This window comes from Molothrus ater, chromosome 24 (assembly GCF_012460135.2).
Source record: "Molothrus ater isolate BHLD 08-10-18 breed brown headed cowbird chromosome 24, BPBGC_Mater_1.1, whole genome shotgun sequence".
Taxonomy (NCBI): Eukaryota; Metazoa; Chordata; class Aves; order Passeriformes; family Icteridae; genus Molothrus; species Molothrus ater.
This window is the reverse complement of record NC_050501.2, coordinates 418,217-438,176: the sequence shown is the minus strand read 5'-3', so window position 1 is coordinate 438,176 and position 19,960 is coordinate 418,217. Positions and strand designations below refer to the sequence as shown.

The following is a 19,960-nucleotide window of genomic DNA, read 5'->3' as shown; positions in this document are numbered from 1 at the left end:
CCATCAGGATCCAGCATTTTAGGAGTAGGGCAATCCTCAGGCCCCTGCCAAGGAGAGGACCCCATAAGCACCTCGGCACCCTCATTAGCGCCCTGCATGTGGGAAAGGGGGGATCGATCCATCCTCTCCATAGGGAACGGGACCCCCATGGGAAGGCAATCCCAATACACCCGGTGTATGGGTAGAGGGGACCCCACAAGCCCCCTGAGCCATGGGAAGGGGGATCGCACGTTGCCCTGCACATCAGGCACGTGGGAACTCCCCTTAGGGCCCCGCACGTGGGAAAGGGGGAATCGAGCCATCCTCTCCATGGGGAACGGGACCCCACCTCCGAGCCCGGGTGGGGCCCACCCGAGGCATGGCCTCCTTAAGAGCCAGCCCGCGCCAGGGGCGTGGCCCGCGGTGACGTTGCCCCGCGTCGCTGCCCGCGCGCCGCCGTGACGTCAGGCGGCCGCGCGGCCCCTGGGCCCCTCACGCCCCGCGGGCCCAGCCCCGGCCCCGCGATGCCGCGGGTCTACATCGGCCGCCTCAGTTACCAGGCCCGGGAGCGCGACGTGGAGCGCTTCTTCAAGGGCTACGGCAAGATCCTCGAGGTGGATCTCAAGAACGGGTGAGCGCGGGCTCGGCCCGGCTGCCGCGGGCCGAGGGGAGGGCCCGGGCGCCTGAGGCTCTCGAAGGGGCCGGGGGGAAAGAGGCCGCCCGGGCGCTCTGGGCAGTGGTGGGGGCAGGACGGCTGGGTCGCCTCCTTTGGGTGCGATGAGAGGGGCAGGAAGCTTGAGCTCCCCCTTGGTGGGGGACGCGAAGCCTGGTCCTTTATTGGGGCGGCATGTTGGGTTCTCTCTTTTGGGAGGTGGGCAGGATTCTTGAACTTCTCCTGGAGGAGGGACAGGGCGGCTGGGTCCGCCCTTTCTGCGGGGGAGAGGATGGCTGGGCTTTTATTGGGAGAGGGCAGTCTGCTTGGTTCCTTTTTTTGGAGGGACGGAACATTTGGGGTTTTCCTTTTTTTTTATGAGGGAGGGAGCAGGAGGTCTGGGCCCCTATTGGAAGGGGGGACAGGATGCTGCTGGTTCCCCCTTTTGTGGGGGGAGGCAGGGCGCCCGGGTTCCCCATTTTGGGGAGGGTGACAGGTTGCCTGGGATCTCCGTGGGAGGGGGTAGCAAGACACCTGGGCTCGCCCCTTGGGGAAGCAGGATGCTCGGGTTCCCTTTAGGGATGGGGAGCAGGATGCCTGGGTTCCCCTTCTTGTCAAGGGGAGACATGACGTCTGGGCCTTTTTTGGGGGTGCAGAATGGCTGGGGCTCTGTCGGGGGGATGTGGATGCCTAGACTCTCCTTTGGGTGGGGTGAGGGAGGCTGGACAGTTGGGTTCCCCTTTTTTTAGAGTGGATGCAGGATACCTGGGCTCCCCCTCTGGGGAGGGCTCGGATGGGTGGGCTTCTCCTTTTTTGGAAGGCAGGACACCTGGGATTCTGTGACAGCTGGGGGTAGGACAGCTGAGTTTCACTTCAGTTCTTAGGGCAGCTCATCTGTGTTCTGCCCTGCCTTCTGCAGGGAGGGGGTGTCACCCTGCGGGCCCCCCCAGGCCCCTCTGCACCCCAGGGCAAGCACTGCAGGGTGAGCCAGGCTGCACCCAGGATAACCTCCCCAAAAAGAACCCCGTTGTGTTTGGTTTGGGGGGGCAGAGCTGCTCCCAGAGCCCTCGGGCTGTCTGGGGGTGTGTTCTGCCCCCCCACAAACACCCCAAACCTGCCATACCTCTGTGTTCTTACCTGTGCTGTTCCATTAGCTGTGCCCTCACTGCAGCTCCAAGGGTTGGATCCTGCTCCACCAAGACATTCAAGTGTGGATTTTTGAAGAAAAAGCAAATTGCCATTTTTGGTGGGGTTTTCCCCAACACCCAAAGCCTCATGAGTGCCTTTGCTTTTTCCAAGAAACTCAGCTTGAAGCCTTCCTTAGAAAGGTTGAATGGAATATGGATTTATCATTATATAGCTAGGAGAGGCAGGTATTAATTACAGTGGAGAAGAGGAATTTTTTGTACAAGTTACTCCTTGAGCATTAAAGTGAAAGAGGCTCATTAAGTTTTAATGCTGCTTGTGCTGGCAGGTGGACATTTAACAGGTTTATAATATGAATAAAATCCATTATTAAAGCAAAAAAGTGTTCATGTGTCAGTGTTTTAACCCACACAGCCTGAGGGGTTGTTGAAGATTAGCTGAAATACCTGAGGCTGCTGTTTTCCAGTCCTGCTGTGTATCCTTGGAAATGTTGGGAGGGGGCAGGGGGGGGCAGTTTTCCTGTTGCTGAGTAAGCCCCAAATTCAATATTTCTGCTTCATACGTGTTGGGGATGGGGGGGAAGGGAAGCCAACTAAGCTTTCTTAACAGATGTGGAACTGTTGTTATGTGGCTGATGTGGTAAAGGGACTTGTCTTTCTGCTTTTAAGTCAATTTAATTGTTTTTTTTCTAGTTTTATATTCTGAAGTCTTTTGACAGGTTTGAAGTTAAATTCTTTGTCAAAAATGGAACTTGAGCAATCAGGTTTTGTGTCTGTTCTTGGGAAGCCCTGGGCTGAGAGCTGTGCTCTCCTGAGCCTTCCTCCATGGCTTATTTCTGGTATTGCTTAGGAAACAATTCAAACTTCCTGCATGGTGTTTGACCGGAGAGATTCTTGCAGTTGTTTCTGGAAATCTGGGGGCTCTCCTTGGTGGATCCTCCACTGGGTGTTCCAGCAGCTAAACTGGAATGCTGGAGCGAGACAATGGAATGCAAAGTGATACCACAGAGCTCTAAAAGCTTAGCTGCTGCTCACTATTTGTAATTTGAGCTTGAAATTCAATGGCTTAAAGCAATTACTACCTGGGGGGAAGACAGGGAAATGAAAATGTGGGTCATATAGGATTCTCCATTTCAAATTGCAGTTTTTAATTATGTGCTCTTAGTTTTCACATTCAACACCTGCAGGACAGAAGGATGTGGATTGAGGAACACAGATCAAAGCTTCAAACTTTCATCCTTCCATCTACCTCTGTTCCAAATCAGTGTTTGCTTTCCAAAGAGAAGTGGTTTGAGTGGGAGGGGACCTCAAAGCCCATCCTGCTCTACCCCCTGCCATGAACAGGGACCCCTTCTGCTGCCCCAGGTTGCTCCAAGCCCCATCCAGGCTGGCCTTGGGCACTTTCAGGGATAATGAAGGCCATCTCTAACATCATGGTCAGACTCCCTGATTTTGGAGGGCTTTTCCAATCTGAACAGTTCTGTGATTCTGTGTTTATTTATTAATTTTGGTGTGTGGGGTAGTGCTCACTTTTAGTGGGGAGGGGTTTAACTTCTACCTTTAAAAAGATAGATGACACCCTTGTTTTCATCAAAGAGTATGCAATAATAGTAATCTTTTGCTAACATCAATGAATTCAGCCCTTACACTCTCACATGATTTATCATGTTGTTGATGAAGAATGACTTTAGGTTCAATTCAGCGAATCAGCAGATGTGTTTTCATGCCTTCCTATTTCTCTCCCTGTTTTTGGAAGGGTTTTCATTTTTTAGGTTTTTTTCAAGGCTCAAAGCCTTGAACCTTCAGGTATGCTCAGGAGGCTCATCTGTAAGACAGCATGCACAGGGCTCTGCAGAAGCCCATGAGATGCTTTTGAGCACAAATATCTCAGGTTCAGTTCCTTCCCAGTGATCCCTTTTCCCTCCCTGTCGCTAGGTATGGCTTTGTGGAGTTCGATGATCTGCGAGATGCCGACGATGCTGTTTATGAGCTGAATGGGAAAGATCTGTGTGGGGAGAGAGTGATCGTGGAGCATGCCCGGGGCCCACGCCGGGACAGCAGTTACGGTTCTGGACGCAGTAAGCACTTGTGCATTTGTATCCATGGCTTATTTTAAATAAAACATTGGTTTACTCTTTTATAAAAGTAATATAAAAGGAAAGCAATACAAATTTGTGACTAGTGTTCTGTAACTGTAAATGTAATTGTTGATCTGAATATTTATTAATTTGTTTGTTGTATTAAACTCTTTTAATTGATACATTAATAAACACAGTTTCTTGTACCATTTTCATTATTATAATTTTGTTTAACTATTTGAATGGTTTATTTGCAATGTGATGTTTAACATAGATTTAACAAAGACCTCAATGTTTTAATTGAAAGAGTCCTTTGAGGCTAAGATGACTGCCTGTTCCATTTGCTGACCTTGGGGTACCTTTCCATGAGTGGCTCTTTGACCTTTGTGGCCCGTGGCTGTCCAAAAAAAAAAAAAGAAGCCATGTGACGACCTCAAGCTTTTCCCATTAGACCTGGGTGGTGAGGATCCCAAGGGTTAGAAACATATGAGATTAATCTGAAATAGGTGCCTGAAAAGCTTTATTCGTGTCAGATATTCAGAAAGCTTTAAAGTAATGTAAATAACATTAATCAACTGGCTTTATTCAGTTTCTTCTTTCAAACTGTTTTAAAAATAATATTAAATATAATCGCATGTTAATTCTAGCATAATTATAGTTCTGTGCCTTGTTTAATTACGAGCTTGTAGTAAAACTGTTTTAATGCTTTGGGTCTTTGCCTGGTGTTACATAAAGGGGGGTGGATTTAGCCCTGATGGGGGGTCCATGGTGTCTTTGGGAACACCTGGGGCAGAGCAGTTCCGTCGGGGCGGAGAGCGAGGCTCCATTTCCCTGGCTGAAGTTCTGCTGTCTGCTTGTCACCTCCTAAAGGTGGATATGGTTATAGAAGAAGCGGAAGAGATAAGTACGGTCCCCCGACCCGTACAGAATACAGATTGATTGTGGAAAATTTGTCAAGCCGCTGCAGTTGGCAGGATCTGAAGGTATGGGGCCCCTTTCCTTACCCTCTCTCTGTTACAGAGCACAAAGGGTGAAAGACATCTTCAGCAAGGCAAAGTGATGTGCTGCTCTGCTTTGCTCCAGCTGAGCAACTCCATGGGGAGTAGATTTTGGAAGTAACACACACCTTAATACAGGACTATGTTTGCGTATGTGAAGCCATTCATGAGAGGTTGGGAGTTGCAACTGCAGAACTGGTGGCACTGGACAGTGGGAGAATAATTTTATCCTTAGCACCAGCTAACATCACATACAGGTGTGTTTTATCTTCTCTTAAGCCCTGTCAAAACAGACTCAAATCATGCCAGGGGTAGGATTCACTAGAGATGAAGGAGTTTGCCCTTGTCAGTTTGGATTTAACCCATCAACTTGTAAGGTGCTAGAGCTGTTTGAAACAACAGCATTGTTCCTGCAAATTCTCTGTTAGGATTTTCCACATCATCTGAAGCTGTTTTAAGGAGAGTTTCAGGGTAAGGATGTTTCCAGAATGAGTAATCATGAAAAATCTCTGCCAAAAACTTATTTTTGACGTCCAAAGGAGTGGCAGGTGATTCTAACAGTGGAGGTGTTGAGTGACACTGTGGAGCCCACAGTGCCTCTGAGTACTCTGGAGGTGACGTGTTGGCTTGTGATTATCCACATCATGGATTCCGGGAGCAGGATTTCAATAGTGGATGCAAAAAGATTAGTGCTTCCTTATCAAACTGAGCAGCAATGGTTAAACCCACTTGTTCTTACTGGAACACTTTCTCTTATGGTTCTCTTTTAAGGGTGTGTAAAATTTGTTCTAAACAAACTTTGACGTAGTAGAAACTGGTCTGTAAGTGAATTTTACACTAGTTCGGGTACGTACAGAGATGCTTCCAGTGTTTTTGTTGTTAATACTTCACACTATCAATAGCTTGTCTTTGCTTCTGTATTAAAATCCTAAGTAGAGCATGGCATGATTAATCCTCCAGTGGATGCATTACAGCTTTTTTTGGGAATAGCTTTTATTTCAGTGTACTTAAAATGGGAGTAGCTGGGTTGAAAACAAACCAGAGCTCTGTGCCCTGTTTCTGCTGCAGCCAATTTCCACAGGGGCTGAAAGATGCCCTGGCCTGGCAAAGGCCCTGTTCTGCCTTGCTCAAAGCAGGGCAGAACAGACCCCTGATAAACCGTCTAAAGGGAGGTTTAGGAATTGAAACGGAGAAGCCAGGAAGCATGAAGTGGGAAAAAGAATTGAGCTTGGAGTTCTGTGGGGGTTTTTTCCAGCAGAACGAGCTGTGTTGACAAGGCAGAGGATGAAGGGAGGTCTGCTTCTCTGTGGGCTTCTTGCCTCTTCATATTCAATCTTTATCACCTTTCCTAATTATTTCTGAAAATATGATTTGGAGAGCAAGCATTTTACTTCTTTAATCACTTCTATAATTTGAAACTTAAGAGCCCAGAGCATATTTGATCTAAGACTTGAAGTGGGAGATCTTAAATTATAATTTGTGTCAAAGCTATCAACCTGGTTCTAATCACACCAACTCTGTGAAGTCATAGTGTGTTATTTGGCACTACAGATGCTGTTTGGGTCAAACACTTGCTGACGTCCCTGTGAATAGAAGATACTCAGGGAGCATCATGTCAGAAGTGAGCAGGGTCAGCTGGAAGCCTGGCTCTGGATTCAAGGCGATGGTGATTCTGTCCTCTTCCTTTAGGATTATATGCGTCAGGCAGGGGAAGTGACATATGCAGATGCACACAAAGGAAGGAAAAATGAAGGTGTGATTGAGTTCAAATCCTATTCTGACATGAAAAGAGCCCTTGAAAAGCTGGATGGGACAGAAGTAAATGGCAGAAGGATTAGATTGATGGAAGACAGACCTGGATCGAGACGGCGCCGCTCTTACTCCAGAAGCCGAAGCCATTCAAGGTATGTCTGCAACGTATCTCAGGCTGCAGTTAAGGAACATAGAGCGGCTTGAGACTTTTGGGTTCCAAAACACTGGCAATGTTTGGAGTTCTTAATGGGTCTAGTTTTTTGAGCATATATTAATATCCAGGGCAAATGAGGGCTGTGTTCTGAGGTGTCTCTCTTGGTGGATGTGTGGACCTGCTCCCTGAACACCTGTCACTGTTCTTCCCTGATAACTCAGCCCTTGTTCTTTGTGGGAGCAGCTGCGTGGCCGGTGGAGCCATGCTCATGGAATGAAACAGAAGGTGCTTCTAACACTTCAGCTCTGAACACTGTGTTCTGCTCCAAGCACCAGGACTAACAGTTCTTTCTCATCTTAGAAACCTCCACCTGTTCCCTGTTTCTAAGAGATTTGTTGCTTTCCTTGACTGACCAAGAGCTGCTTCAGCAGCACCAAGTGTGCTCCCCTTTCCATTCTGGAGTAGAACTTGTTGCAGGAAAACTCAGGCAAATCTTTACTGTTCCTAGAAAAACTTGCTTATGAAATCAAAATCTGAAGTCAAAGCTTTATGTCAGTGTCTCACCATATTCAAACTGTGATTTGATGGGGAAAGTGATTGTCCCTTAAATAAACTGCCATCTTTTCTTTCAGATTACTACCTTACTCGCAGCCAGACATGGCAGCAGGGATGAAAGGGGGGGAGAGGGTGCTCCAAGTTTGTAACTGTGTTGTGTAGCTCTGAACATTTGGCTGCTGAAAGGTGCTTTAGCCCTGTGGGGTTCTGCCCACAGGGGTCACAAGCTCCCTATGGACACGTGCTAACGTGAAGGTGGTTCCTTGTGTTGCAGGTCTCGCTCTCGAAGCAGACACTCCCATAAGAGCAGGAGCCGCAGTGCCAGTAGCAGCCGCTCCAAGAGCAGATCCAGATCCAGGTATGTCTTTGTCTTGGCAGAGCTGGGGGCTCCCACTTCAGTGAGAAGCATCATGTTAAATTTGCAGGAGGAACACTTTGTTTTTCTTTTCCCTCCCATTCTCTGCACGCTCTGTTCAAACCCTTGCCGCACTAAAGCTGAGCTGTCTGTTGCTTTTGCACTTCCAGGTCTGTGTCCCGTTCCAGAAGCAAGAGCCGTAGTCGAAGCAAGAGCCGTAGCAGAGGCCAGAAAGAGAAAAGCAGGACTCCAAGTAAAGAGGATAAAAGTAGGAGCCGCAGCAGGAGTGCAGAGAAATCCCGAAACAAAAGCAAGGATAAATCTGAGGGCATTCTCCATAACAGTAATGAGAAAGCCAAGAGCAGGAGCCACAGCAAGGAAAAGAGCAGGAGCAGGAGTGGGAGTAAGGAGAGGGGAGAGGCGAAGGAGAGCATGAGGAGCAGAAGCAAGGAGAAGAGTAGAAGCAAAGACAGGGAGAAGAGCATTAGCAAGGGTAGAAGCAGGAGCAAAAGCAGGGATGAGAGTAGGAGCAGGAGCCACAGCAAGGATAAAAGGAAAAGTAGGAAAAGGAGCAGGGATGATAGCAGAAGTAGAAGCCGGAGCCACAGCAAGAGTGAGAAAAGCAAGAGGCGCAGCAAGCGAGACAGCAAAGGCAGCAGCAAGAAGAGAAGAAAGGACAGCCACGAGCGGTCCAGGTCAGGCTCCAAAGAAAAGGAGCAGCTCAAATCTGAGTCGGACAAGAAGGAGGTGAAAGGCGAGGGGGAGGATGCAGTGTCCCGCTCCAGGTCTAGATCCATTTCCAAGTTCAAACCAAATATCAAATCAGATTCTCGTTCCAGGTCTAAATCTGATTCAAAGCCAAGGTCCCGGTCCAAGTCCAGGTCTAGGTCTGCCTCTCGGTCACACTCACGGTCGCGGTCAAGGTCCCGCTCCAGATCCTAACCTTGCTGCAATGCCACTTGGAATGGTTGGAAAAGTCTTTTGTACATGTTTAGTAGCTGTAACCAAGTGATTGAAGTAGAAACCCTGTCGATGCTGTGTATTTTTAACAACCTGATGGTCTGTCTGTCATTAACTGCAGCGCTCTCTCCCTGCAGCGCTCTCTGGTGTGAGGCTGCTCCATTCATTTTCTATCCAATAGAAAGGTTCTCTTTACATACAGCTCTTCCTCAAGCCCCCAGATTGCCCTGTTTTCCAAGGAGAGCCTTGCAGGGAATGAGCCCAGGGAATGAGCACTGCGCCCTGATGGGTTTATGGAATTGCAGTGATGACTGATAGGTAGGTATGATGGATTCAACAGATTTTGCCCTCGATTGATGCCCTTTGATGTCTGCCATTTAGTGGAAGTGCTAAGTCTTAAGTTTCATACTACTTTTGTTCCATATTTTTTGGACTTACAAAGTTGTGAATAGCACAGTCAAAAGGAAAAATAAATAGAGGTACTTGCAGTAATCTATAGGGAAAAGAACTATAGTTCCATATTCTGGTATTGTGACAATATCCTTGTTTTATATTAAATTTTTTTATTTTATTTTTCCCTGTCTTGCAAAGTACAGTGATCCCCGTTTCCATGAAATTTGAATAAAGACTATTTTTGCTTGATGACATTTGGTTACGTGGTGCTGTGTTGTGATTGTCAGCATTTTCTATTGATCAAGGTAAGCCTGAATTTGTAGAGAGTCACTCACAGAAAAAAGGTTCCTAATTCAAGAAAGTCACTTCACATTCAGTGTAGGCACAACACTTGAATACAGTCCAGATAAAGAACTTATTTCTCCAGGATATTTTTCAGTTTTTCCTCCTACTGAAACACCTGTGCTTGAGAAGAGCCTTCATAAAAGAAAAAGCTCAGGATGTGCTTCTGGGCTTGGAAGCACAGAGGGTGGTGGTGGTGGTGGCTGTTCTGTGGTATGTCCCCAGCATCCCTGGAGACCTTGGGAGATGGGAGGGCAGCTTCTGGCAAGAGTTTTGTAGGTGTGTAGGTGTTCCTGAATAATATCCCAAATTTAGGCTTGGGCCATTTGCAAATTGCTCAGACTGAACTTCCCACAAGCTCTTCTCCTGCACAATCGGCTTTGAATGAAGAAGTGACATCCCCAGCACCTGTTCTGCCTGCAAGCAACATTCTGAAAAATAGAAGGCAAAATGTATTTTGTGAGTTCCTGGTCTGGAACAAAAAGGTTAGTTACAGCTTCCCCTAAAACTGTCCTTTAGCCAATTCCAAACTGCTCACAACTTGATGGCAGCAGCTCTCCAGCAAGAGTCACTTCATAGGTGCAGTAATTCCATATAATTTGATCATTTGAAACTTGTCCTGCCATATTAAAAAGATGAAGAGGTAATAGATCATCAGAGTTGCTTGCAACACAAAATATCTCCCCACACTTTGAGAGGGTCAGGGCTCAGCAAGTGGCTCAGACTTTATCAAATGTCATATTACCATGGCGGCATTAGAAATCTCTGTGGAAGTGATATCTTCAGAAGAAAAAGGCTTTCCCAGCTATACATATATTTAGTGCTTTAACATCTTATACTGTCAAAATGACGTTTTTAATCCTTTTTGCCGCTTAATACAGAAGGAAACCAGCCAAGGCAAGATGTTTGCTAGTAAGGGATAATTAACTGAAAAATAATTTTAATAAAATCTGCAAATTATACAGTCTAGGTAAAGACTAAAAAGTGACTCCAGTTTCTGCTGTCTGGTAACTCCATTCCAAGTGACCAAGCCAGATTTTAGTGAGCCCTTTGGGAGAAGCATCTATTCCTTAAATACCTGAGGACAGACCTCCCACATACCTAAGGGAGGTATGTGGGAAACTTGTCTGAGGTGGAGGTTGTGCAGTAAGAAGAGAGAAAGCCAAAAATCCTTCATGTGTGAGTACCTGGAGCCATGGCGGTTCCTGGGTGTGCAGTGCAGGGTTTGGACACGCCACACATTGCAGGAGCACCGTGCTTTACTGCCCAGAGCAGGGACAGACCTTGGGATGGGCTCATCCTCCCCAGCCGCTACATGTGTGGGTTGGAGTGTTGGAGCAGGAATTCCCAGGGAATGGACTTTCTGAGACATCTTAAGTGCTGATAATTGGTGCGCCCCCAGAACAGTGATTCCATGGGCAGGGCCAGGCACATGCCTCAGCTGGGCGCTGCTGCATCATTTAATGTTCATTTCTGTCTCACAAATGTCACTGAGTGAGTCTCACACATTAATTCTGCATTAAACTGTAGGGTTTGCATCAAAACCTCCAACCTGTGTGGCCCCCTGGTGTGGGCACTTTGCCTTTCTCAGCCTGGAGCCTTGATCTGAAACTGCAGAGATCTGCTTGGCAGCAGGTGTGAAACCAGGGCAATGGTAATAATATAAAATATTAACTGTAATAATTATATTGCATACCCAGAGAAGATGATTAGTGGAATGTCTATTGCAATAATTCCACAATATTCCCAAGTAACATTTCTGTGTGAATAATTATATACAAAGTGAGGACTCAGCTTTAGGCTGGAAGTACCTACCCAAAATGTACTGAAAAACAGCCCCAAATCTGATCTAGGCTTGAGGTAACTGTCTTATGGGGCACCTTGGAGGTGAGTTCTGAGGAGGGAAGGCAGGAATGCACGTGGTGGGCACCGTGTAGGTTCTGGCAAAACAATCAGTAGAGCAGGGAGATAAAAGGGCAAGAAGCGCCAAACTAGGAATCTCTCAACAAAACTTACAACAATTAAAATCAAATTAAGAGTCTAAATAAATATGGATGGTTCAATTACTTGCAAATTTTTTTGGCTCCAACAGCCCTGTAAACCTGGACTCACTGAGTACTTCAACACTGGCTGCAAGCATCTGCAGGATTTGTGTTTTAGCTGGAACTTGCTGGCACAGATGAGGTAAGAAATGTATTTGCTTTCTGACTAGATTTAAAGATTCTAAAGGGTATTTTATGTGCCTCACTTGAAGAATGAAGAGAATATTGTGATGAGTAGTTCAAATGAGCCATTGCAAATCTCATGTATTATTTTCCCGAAATCCCATTCTATTTAAGCTGTCACAGCTTGGGGCCTGCTTCTGCTCTTGGCAGAAACCCCCGACGCGTCATTAAAAAATCCTACCCCCACCTCTTTTATTGTTCCAAAATTCAAATACAAAGGAAAATAACAGTCCCAGATGAGACGACAAACAAGTTTAACAAATGCAGAGAAGACGGGGCAATATCCTCTGTTACTCCTGGGGGGGAGGCAGCGGGACACCATGGTCACGATTTGCCGGATTAACAGCTCCCATCCCAAACCTCCGCTGCCCAAATCCCGTCAGCCGTGAACGTGCCCCAACGCCCGCGGCCGTGCCCAGGCTTCACCCAGCTGGCTCAGGGAGCGGGGCTGTGCCCCTCACACCCGTATGTCCCGTGCCAGTGCCCCCGGTGCCCCACGTCTGTCCCGTCCCAGCGCCAGCCCTACCCCCGTTCATTCCCATCCTACGCTTGCATGTCCCAGTGCCATTCCTACCCCCAGTGCATTTGCATCGCACTGCCAGCTCTGCCCTAGGTCCTCCCCGTACCCAGTGCCCCGTACCCAGTGCCCCCTATCCCAGTACCACACACCCAATTCCCCACATCCCAGTACCCCCATATCCAGTACCGCCCCGCTCCCGGTCCCCGTCCCCAGCCAGCGCCGCCTCCCCCGGGCCGGGGCCGCGCATGCGTTCGGGGGCCCGCGGGGCTCGCAGCGCTGCCTGGGCTCCATCGCGAGGCCCCGGAGCGGCGGCGGCGGCGGGGCCGGGCCGGGCCAGGCTGGGCCGGCGGTGAGTGAGGGAGGGCGGGGGTCGGGGCCGGGCGGAGGCGCCGCCATCTTGGGGGGCTGGGGGGCCGGGAGTGCAAATGGCGCCGGTGGGCCGGGGCTGCTGGGGCCCCGCGGGACCCAAAGTGCGTTTAAACCTCCAAAAGGGGCAAAACCACCGCAAACCCGCCGATGGACGCCGGCAGAACGCGGGCTTAAATTCTTTGCGCGGTCACAAAGTATTTACAGTTTCTGAGGTGGTGGTTGCCGAATTTTGACCCAAGAAGTTGAGGAGAAAATCGGGGTTATCCCGCCTGGGCGCCGCTCCGGTGAAACTCCTCGGGACTGTGACAACTCAAAAATATTAACAAACATAAATCCAGAGCAGTAGAAACAGTTCTTGGAGACCTCCCGAAAACCAGAAAGATTTAAGTTTGAAAACAGATTTTACATGACGGAAAAAACCAAAAAAAAACCATCAAACTTTCTGGCAGCAAATTCAAAGTGCAGAAGTAATGGAATGGGGATTTTGGGAGGGGAAGTCCGCGCTGAATAAAGAGAGGGATAAATACAATAATTCAGAAGTATCGATCGGCTGCGGGTAGGGGTCGGTGTGGGACAGCCTGAGTGATGTTTGGTGTCAGGAGAAAGAGATTAGGACAGTTTTATGGGCTCCTGGTGCTGCAAGGAATCGGATTAGATTTATACTATGAAAACATTTAATTTAATTCAATTACTGCCCAGATAAGTTTTTAAAAATAGCCTGTAACTGGAATTAAGGGATAAAGAGCTCTGATATTTTGTGCCAAGTTGCAACAGACCTTTTAGGTCTGTATTTTATTATATAGTAAAACAGAAGTGAAAAGGAGGGAAAACAGACTTGGTGCTTCAAACTTTCCTTCCCTACACAGCAATTAAGAGCAGTCTGACGTGGTCTAATCAGCGTTTTGCTTCCTCAGTTTATGATCTATAATCTACTCAGATTATATGTTTTTGAGGATGGGAACAGTCTTTTCCTGAGCGAGTATTCCTGCTTGGCCGTGGGAAATAAGTAATAATGATTAATAGAAGTCCCCAGGGTAATCTGCTGGATTGCAGTCCTACAAAGTAATTACAGATGCAATTAAAACAGAGGATGTTTTTGGCCTCTGTGCACCGGTTTTGCCCTAAAATTGATTGTACCTTATATTGCAAGTAATCCCATTAAAGCCGAACGTGTGTGAAATGAATTGTAATTCCCAGTGAGTGCAGGGGTGGAATCAGAGCCCAGTTTGAGCTGCTGAGGACAGCTGGGTACAAGTGCTGGGCAGGTTGTGCAGGGCCAGCTCCGTTTGTCTTGGCCAGAGGTGATTTACTCTGTCTTCAGGGTTTCAGTGCCATAATGAGCAAGTTGCTGGAGGGTGAGTGGGTACACAACCAGATGTACTCTGCAGAGCATTGCTGCCCCACTGACTCCTCAGGACCCAGGGTGTGTTTTCCTTCCATCAGCCGTGCTGTTTGTCAGCAATTTTATCACCAGTTCTTTGTTTACTGAACTTTTAAGTCTTCACACTGATTTTTAGAAGTAGCATTGTGAATTTATTTGAAGCAGTGTCTGCAGTCTTACTTTAAATGTGCTTAAAATTGTGTTGGTCTATCTGCAGGAGAAGGCCTGGCTAGCCCTTACCTCACTTCTATCTTCATGCATAGTGTTTAGTGCAGATACCTCTGGGTATGACAATATATTCCATTGGTGTTGAGGGCGAAGCTTCAGTGTAACCCCCTTGTCCTTTGCCATTAGTGCTGGTAGTTTTTGAGAGATGACATGTGCTGCAAGCCTGACACTGGGACATGGAATCAGGTCCTCTCAGGATGACGATGGAGATCATAAAATCATGGAATACCCTGAGTTGGAAGGGACCCACAGGGGTCATTGAGTCCAAGTCCTGGCACAGGACACCCCAACAATACCACTGTGAGTGTTGTCAGACAATAAGGTGTGGAGTGTCCATGTGCCAGTCCATGCCTCACCTCTGGGCAGGAAAGTGTTCTGGAGGCCTAAATCCCATTCTCAGAATTGCACAGCTTGAATATCAAGGAAATGTACATAGACTGGATCAAAACCAGATTGACCCACAGCAGTGATTACTCTGGGCATTTACAGTCTGTCTGTGAAATAACAAGGTGATTCGTGAGTTGCAGTGTTGGTTCTTCTTCCTCACACACTGTCCTCTCTGTCCCATATTTTCTGTAATTTTAAATCTATTTCAGCCTTTCCTCGAGCCCTCCAATTGTGCTGCATGGGCACAAGAGCAGGAAGGAGGAGACACAATGGGATGAAAAATCAGATTGGAGACTTGGGGGAAAAATGACCAAATGAGCCCTTATTAAGGAAGCCTGGCAGCTGCACACTCCTGCACGTGGAATCAATTAGCAACCAAAGCCAACAGAGATCTGACCAAACCCTCTTTCTCCTAATTAGCATCACTCACTGTGCTCCACAGGTGAGGTGTGAGGGCAGATGTGCTTTGCTAAATTTGATAGATTATTTTCCAGAGAATGGTTCAATTTACTGGTAAAATACTTTACCCCCAAGGAATGGGTGTTTTATTGCTGGGTTTAGCGTCTTTTGGCTCATCTCCTGTTTTGGTTTTTAAATTTCTGATTGAATCCAGCAAAGTGATGGGATAAATGCATGGTAGAGCTAAGCAAACAGGTAGAGGTTGTATTCATGAATCACACAGGATTTGTTTTGACAGCCCTATTTATGCTGTAGCTTTTAAACTTTTTAAAGGCTGAGAGAATTGGGATTGTTCAGCCTGGAGAAGAGAAAGCTTCGAGGTGACCTAATTGCAGTTTTCCAGTGCCTAAAGGGAATGAACCTACAAGAAAGCTGGAGAGAGACCATTTACAAGGGCCTGGATTGACAGGGAAAGCAGGAATGGTTTCACACTGACAGAGGCAGGTTTAGATCAGATATTAGGAAGGAATTCTTCTCTGTGAGGGTGGGGAGGCCCTGGTACAAGTTACCCAGGATAGCTGTGGTTGCCCCTGGATCCCTGCAAGTGTCCAAGGTCAGGTTGGACAGGGCTTGGAGCCACCTGGGATAGTGGAAGGTGTCCCTGCCCATGGCAGGGGTTGAGACTGGATGGGTTTTGAGGTTCCTTCTGATCCCAAACCATTCTAGGATTCTGTGATTCTACTTTGGGTCGCTCCTGCAGAGCATGAAGGTTTTTAAGGTGTGTAATTCCTGTGTGGCTTCAGGTGATGCTCAGAAGTGTGTTTAAGTGTTGTAATTACAGGTGATTCCCAGGGACTGGGATTAGCAGCTCTGTGGTTTCACGCCTGCAGGAGTCATTCCTGGGGCTCCCAGCTGAGCCCCATGGAGGTTTGTGTGAGGCTCGGGCAGTGGCCAGGTGCCCTCCCCAGAGTCACTGCTCTTCCCAGGCAGGAGGAGGTGAGAGTTGGGGAAAGCAGCTCAGCACCAAAGGCTCTTAGTGAAACCCATAAAATTGGAAGTGCACTCTGTTTCTGCTCCTCTCTTTCCATAAAGGAACAGAAAGCATTAACTCTGTAGGCATGGAATAAGGTTTTGTGCCTTCTTTTGCATCCCTCCCAGTCTGTTTGGAATAGATCAGAATGCTGTCCAGCATGGCACTGAGTGCCTGTAAGGACAGGAGAGAGCAGCTGCTGCCACACGCTTGTCACCCAAACCCACAGAGACAGGCAGCAAGGTGGGTGTGGTGGCAAAGGGGAGCAGTCACACTCGAGGAGGCAGCACTGTCAGGTGTGTGATGCTCTGGGGAACGCTGGAATGCCGGCTGGCATCGGCAGGGCTGGGGCTGGGTGTGCAACGGGCACACATTCAGCAGCCTGTGCCAGTGCTTTTCTTCTGACTGCTGAAATAGATGCATGAGTGTGTTTTTGACACAGCTGTGTCAGCAAACCAAGACGAGCAGCTCAAAGGCTCCAACAGTGCTTTGGGCTTTGTTCTAGGATGAGCTGCTGGTTTAGAGTAAACTCACAATTTTGCTGTCTGATCCTGTGAGCTGATTGAGGTCACATTGCCGTGGTGCTGTTTACTTGTCTCCCAGTGCAATAGCATACATAATCCATATGTTATGGGTTGTATGCTATTGCACTGGGAGACAAGTAAACCAAAGGCAGACCCATAGACCTGATGCTAGTTTTCCAAGGAAACTTGGAAGGGCTCTGTTGTACAAATGAGCTGGACAAACTCCTGGAAACCCAAGTACTTCATCTTGTGATCCTGTGACGGAACCTACACAAAAAGTCTTTGCTTCTCCTCCATACCAGCCAAAGCATCCCTCTCCCTTCCTAGACCCTTTTTCCCACTCTAATCTTTCAGTGCAATATTTTCCTTGATTTGTAGTTAAAATGTTTCCCTCTTTATGGGAAACAAAAATTAGTAGGAAGTGCAAGGGGGGAGCTTGGAATTCCTCAATTCTGAATTTTGTCTTTTTTTTCCTTCACTGACATAGACAGTCTCTGATGACTGGTGGCTCCTGGCACTTTCTCTTGAGGCATTGGTACAGTTCCATTGCAGCCTCTGAAGGTTCATTTCAGTCCCTAACTGATGAGGTTCCTGGAGATGAGGCTGGGGTTTTATTTGGTAATGGCATTAGTTCAGCCTTGCAAAATATTGCTTGCCTGAGGTGAGTAACAGGTTTTGACGGGTGAGTAAAGCATCGTCTGTCATCATCACAACCAAGTACAGGCAGGGTGGCTGTGTCTGAGCTCCTAAGTGTTCTGAGCAGTTCTGAGTTTAGTTGTGCTGCAAGGAGTCATGATGGGGTTTGTGTGTTTCTGTTTAAAGTGCAGCTCTGTTCCTCATTGATGGCACAGGAGAGGCTGGCAGATGTCACATGTCAGGTGTCAGACACCGCTGCAGAGCTCCCAGGAGATGGGAGCTTCTCACTGAGTGAGAGGAGCAGCTTTGCTCAGCTCCTGCCCTGTTTCAGGGCAGAAAGGTGATTTGTAAATCAGTTATTCCCAGAACAGCACAGTATCAGATGGTTCCCTCGATGCCAAGTGCTTCTTGAATGGGATTTTGCCTCCTGGTCCATGGAAGCTTAGCCAGAAGTGCTGCAAACTTCATGTTAATACTTGATTTACAGTGTCTGGGTTTATTGCACCATTGCATTCCTCACCAGAGAGGGACACTGAAATCCTCATGTCATTGGAAATTATCCTGGCAGCACCTAGAATGGGATTTCTGTTGAAATATTTTTCTTCCCATCAAGTCTGATGGTGTTTATAGAAGTAGAGTGAACCCCTATCTGCCCATTTAGCCTTCACACTCACTTTGAATGAACTTTTACTTTTTTTTCTTCCTGTTTTTCCTGGTTTTTTTTGTTTGTTTGTTTGGTTTTGTTTGTTTGGGTTTTGGTTTTTTGTTTTGGTTTGGTTTTTTGGGGTTTTTTTGGGTTTTTTTTGTTTTGTTTTGTTTTTGTTTTTTTTGGTTTTTGGTTTGGTTTTTTGGTTTTTTGGTTTGGTTTTTTTGGTTTTTTTTTTTAATTTTTCATCTCCTAACAAAGGTAAGAGGGATGTTAAAAGCCAAAGCTGGTTTTCTACAGTAACAATGAGGTGGTTTCCCAAGCCTGCACTGGTTCAGGGGCAGAAATGAGATCAAAACCTGAGTATTTCTGGCCATTTCCTGTGGATTCCTTGTCTAAAGATAAAGCATAGAGCTCTGGGTGGAAGCATATTAATTCGGCTTCATTATCTCTGCCAGCCTGGCAATCATTTATCATAAATCATAAATCTGAATCTGCAACTTGGAACTGAATGACTCATCTCAGTTTTGTAGTATCTTCTTTTGCCTTAATGTTTCTGAGACTTAAAATGCTAAAGATGAATAGAAATTACAAACTGGGACAAATGAGGAATTTTTGGGCCTGACTATGGTTCTTCAAAATGTTTCATGTTAGTTTCTGCTCTCTTTTTAATTGCCCCATTTGCTTCCTTTTATTGGATTGTCTTGATTTTAATGCAGATTTTACTAATAAGGGAGCATTATAAGAAAAGCGATTATTTTATTTTTCTGTGGGTTCTACTGGATTTATAAAATGCAGAGATGAGAAAGACCAATTATTTTATCAGGCCTTCTCTGGTTAAGTTCCAGATTATTTTCTACATTGTGATTTTTGACATTTTTCCTGGCCCAGTTTGAAGTAAATTCTCCAAGTTAATTACTTCTGTCTAAGTAACTTCCAAACTCCTTCTCCTAGAGGGAGCTTTGTAAATGATCTTGGTACTTGAGCTTCTTTATTTTTAAAGCCTGGACACAAAGAATAAAATCAAAAAAGGGGTGGGCTTGCCCTTGGTGAAACTGGCGACCAAGCATTTGCTATAAACAAATGTTTATAGATGTACAAGGCTACATCAAATATTAACATATTCAATACCACCCAACACAAGGCTCATTGAGTCCAATTCCTGCCTCTCCCTGCAGCCGTGGAGATGTGGATGTGTTCTGTGACCCTGAGCATGGACACGGCCGCAGATGTTCCACACCTGCACTTCCCATACCCCAGTGGAAGCTGGGGAACTCCTACAGAGGTTATCCCAGGTATTTTTCCTAGTGCCATTTGCAAACATGTGTCTTGCTTTTGGCCCAGTTAAATTAATCATAAAGAGCTGTGGTGGTGCTGGGATTGGAGCTGCAGGAATGCTGAAGTGTCCTGTGTTGCCCAGCGTCAGGTCTATGGGTCTGCCTTTGGTTGAATTATGCTCACACTAAACCTGTAGGTAGAAAGTTGAGCACCTGGAAGGCTTCAGATCAAGAATGGCGTTCAGGGGCAAACAGGGCTCTCATGAATCAGAACCAAGTCTGATGGTCACAAACCTGGGGTTCTGTGATAGAGGCGGGGGAGTGGCTGTTGACATTTGCAAATGAAGGTATTCAGCAGTTCTGTTCCTTTGTGCTGAAAACAAATACACAGAATTGCCTTCAAGGCTGCAAGTTCTGAGTCTTGGGGAAGAAAAGATCAATTTCAAGTGAAATAAATTTGAGCTGAAGAAACTTGAGAGCTCTGAAAAATCAGGTAGTGGCTGTTGTTGTTACCACATCAGGCATTCAGAATCAGGTCCCCGACATTCAACCTGTGTTCATAATGTTCCTTTTCCTCCTCCTTCTCCCTTTGAGCAGTGGGGAAGGGCTGTGAAGGATCTTAAGCTATGAGGAGACAATTCTGCCAGCAGATGTGGATAAACCTTCATGCTTGGGGTGTTCTGAGATCAGCAGTCTACACTCCCATAAAACATGGAATTGGTCCATTGACTCCTTTGGGTTATTTTGCAGCGGTGTAACTTTAGGCCTGTGTTCAATCCAAGTCATTATACTTCTGCTCCTTACCCAGCAGTAACATTCCATTGCAGAAACAGCTTCACTTTTATTGATTCTTCCTAATAGCAGAGAATCAACAAAGCACCACATTATTTATTAGACTGAAAGACACCAAATAATAATGTGTTGTTTTATATTAGATGATCAAGTGTAAGAGCCCTCAATACCTTGGTTAGTGGG

At 46.7% G+C, this 19,960-nt stretch overlaps 2 protein-coding genes across 2 annotated transcripts in view; both read left to right on the top strand.

Moving 5' to 3' along the window:
* Nucleotides 1-441: 441 nt before the first annotated feature.
* Nucleotides 442-9,273, top strand: SRSF4 (serine and arginine rich splicing factor 4). The gene is made up of 6 exons (XM_036397136.2): nucleotides 442-610; nucleotides 3,712-3,854; nucleotides 4,725-4,837; nucleotides 6,542-6,756; nucleotides 7,588-7,671; nucleotides 7,839-9,273. The coding sequence occupies exons 1-6, from the start codon at nucleotides 504-506 to the stop codon at nucleotides 8,608-8,610; spliced, it is 1,434 nt and encodes a 477-aa protein (XP_036253029.1). The 5' UTR covers nucleotides 442-503; the 3' UTR covers nucleotides 8,611-9,273.
* Nucleotides 9,274-12,405: 3,132 nt separating this feature from the next.
* The window catches only part of LOC118695568 (lethal(3)malignant brain tumor-like protein 3), a 42,531-nt gene continuing 34,976 nt past the window's right edge, over nucleotides 12,406-19,960 (top strand). The window contains exon 1 of the mRNA XM_054517208.1: nucleotides 12,406-12,457. The gene's annotated coding sequence lies outside the window, so the exon portion shown is untranslated. The remainder of the gene's footprint in view (nucleotides 12,458-19,960) is intronic.

Coding starts and splice junctions, on each gene's coding strand:
- SRSF4 (XM_036397136.2), top strand. CDS start 504: ATGCCGCGGGTCTACATCGGCCGCCTCAGTTACCAGGCCCGGGAGCGC. Junction 6,757..7,587: donor AGAAGCCGAAGCCATTCAAG/GTATGTCTGCAA, acceptor CTTGTGTTGCAG/GTCTCGCTCTCGAAGCAGAC. Junction 7,672..7,838: donor AAGAGCAGATCCAGATCCAG/GTATGTCTTTGT, acceptor TTGCACTTCCAG/GTCTGTGTCCCGTTCCAGAA.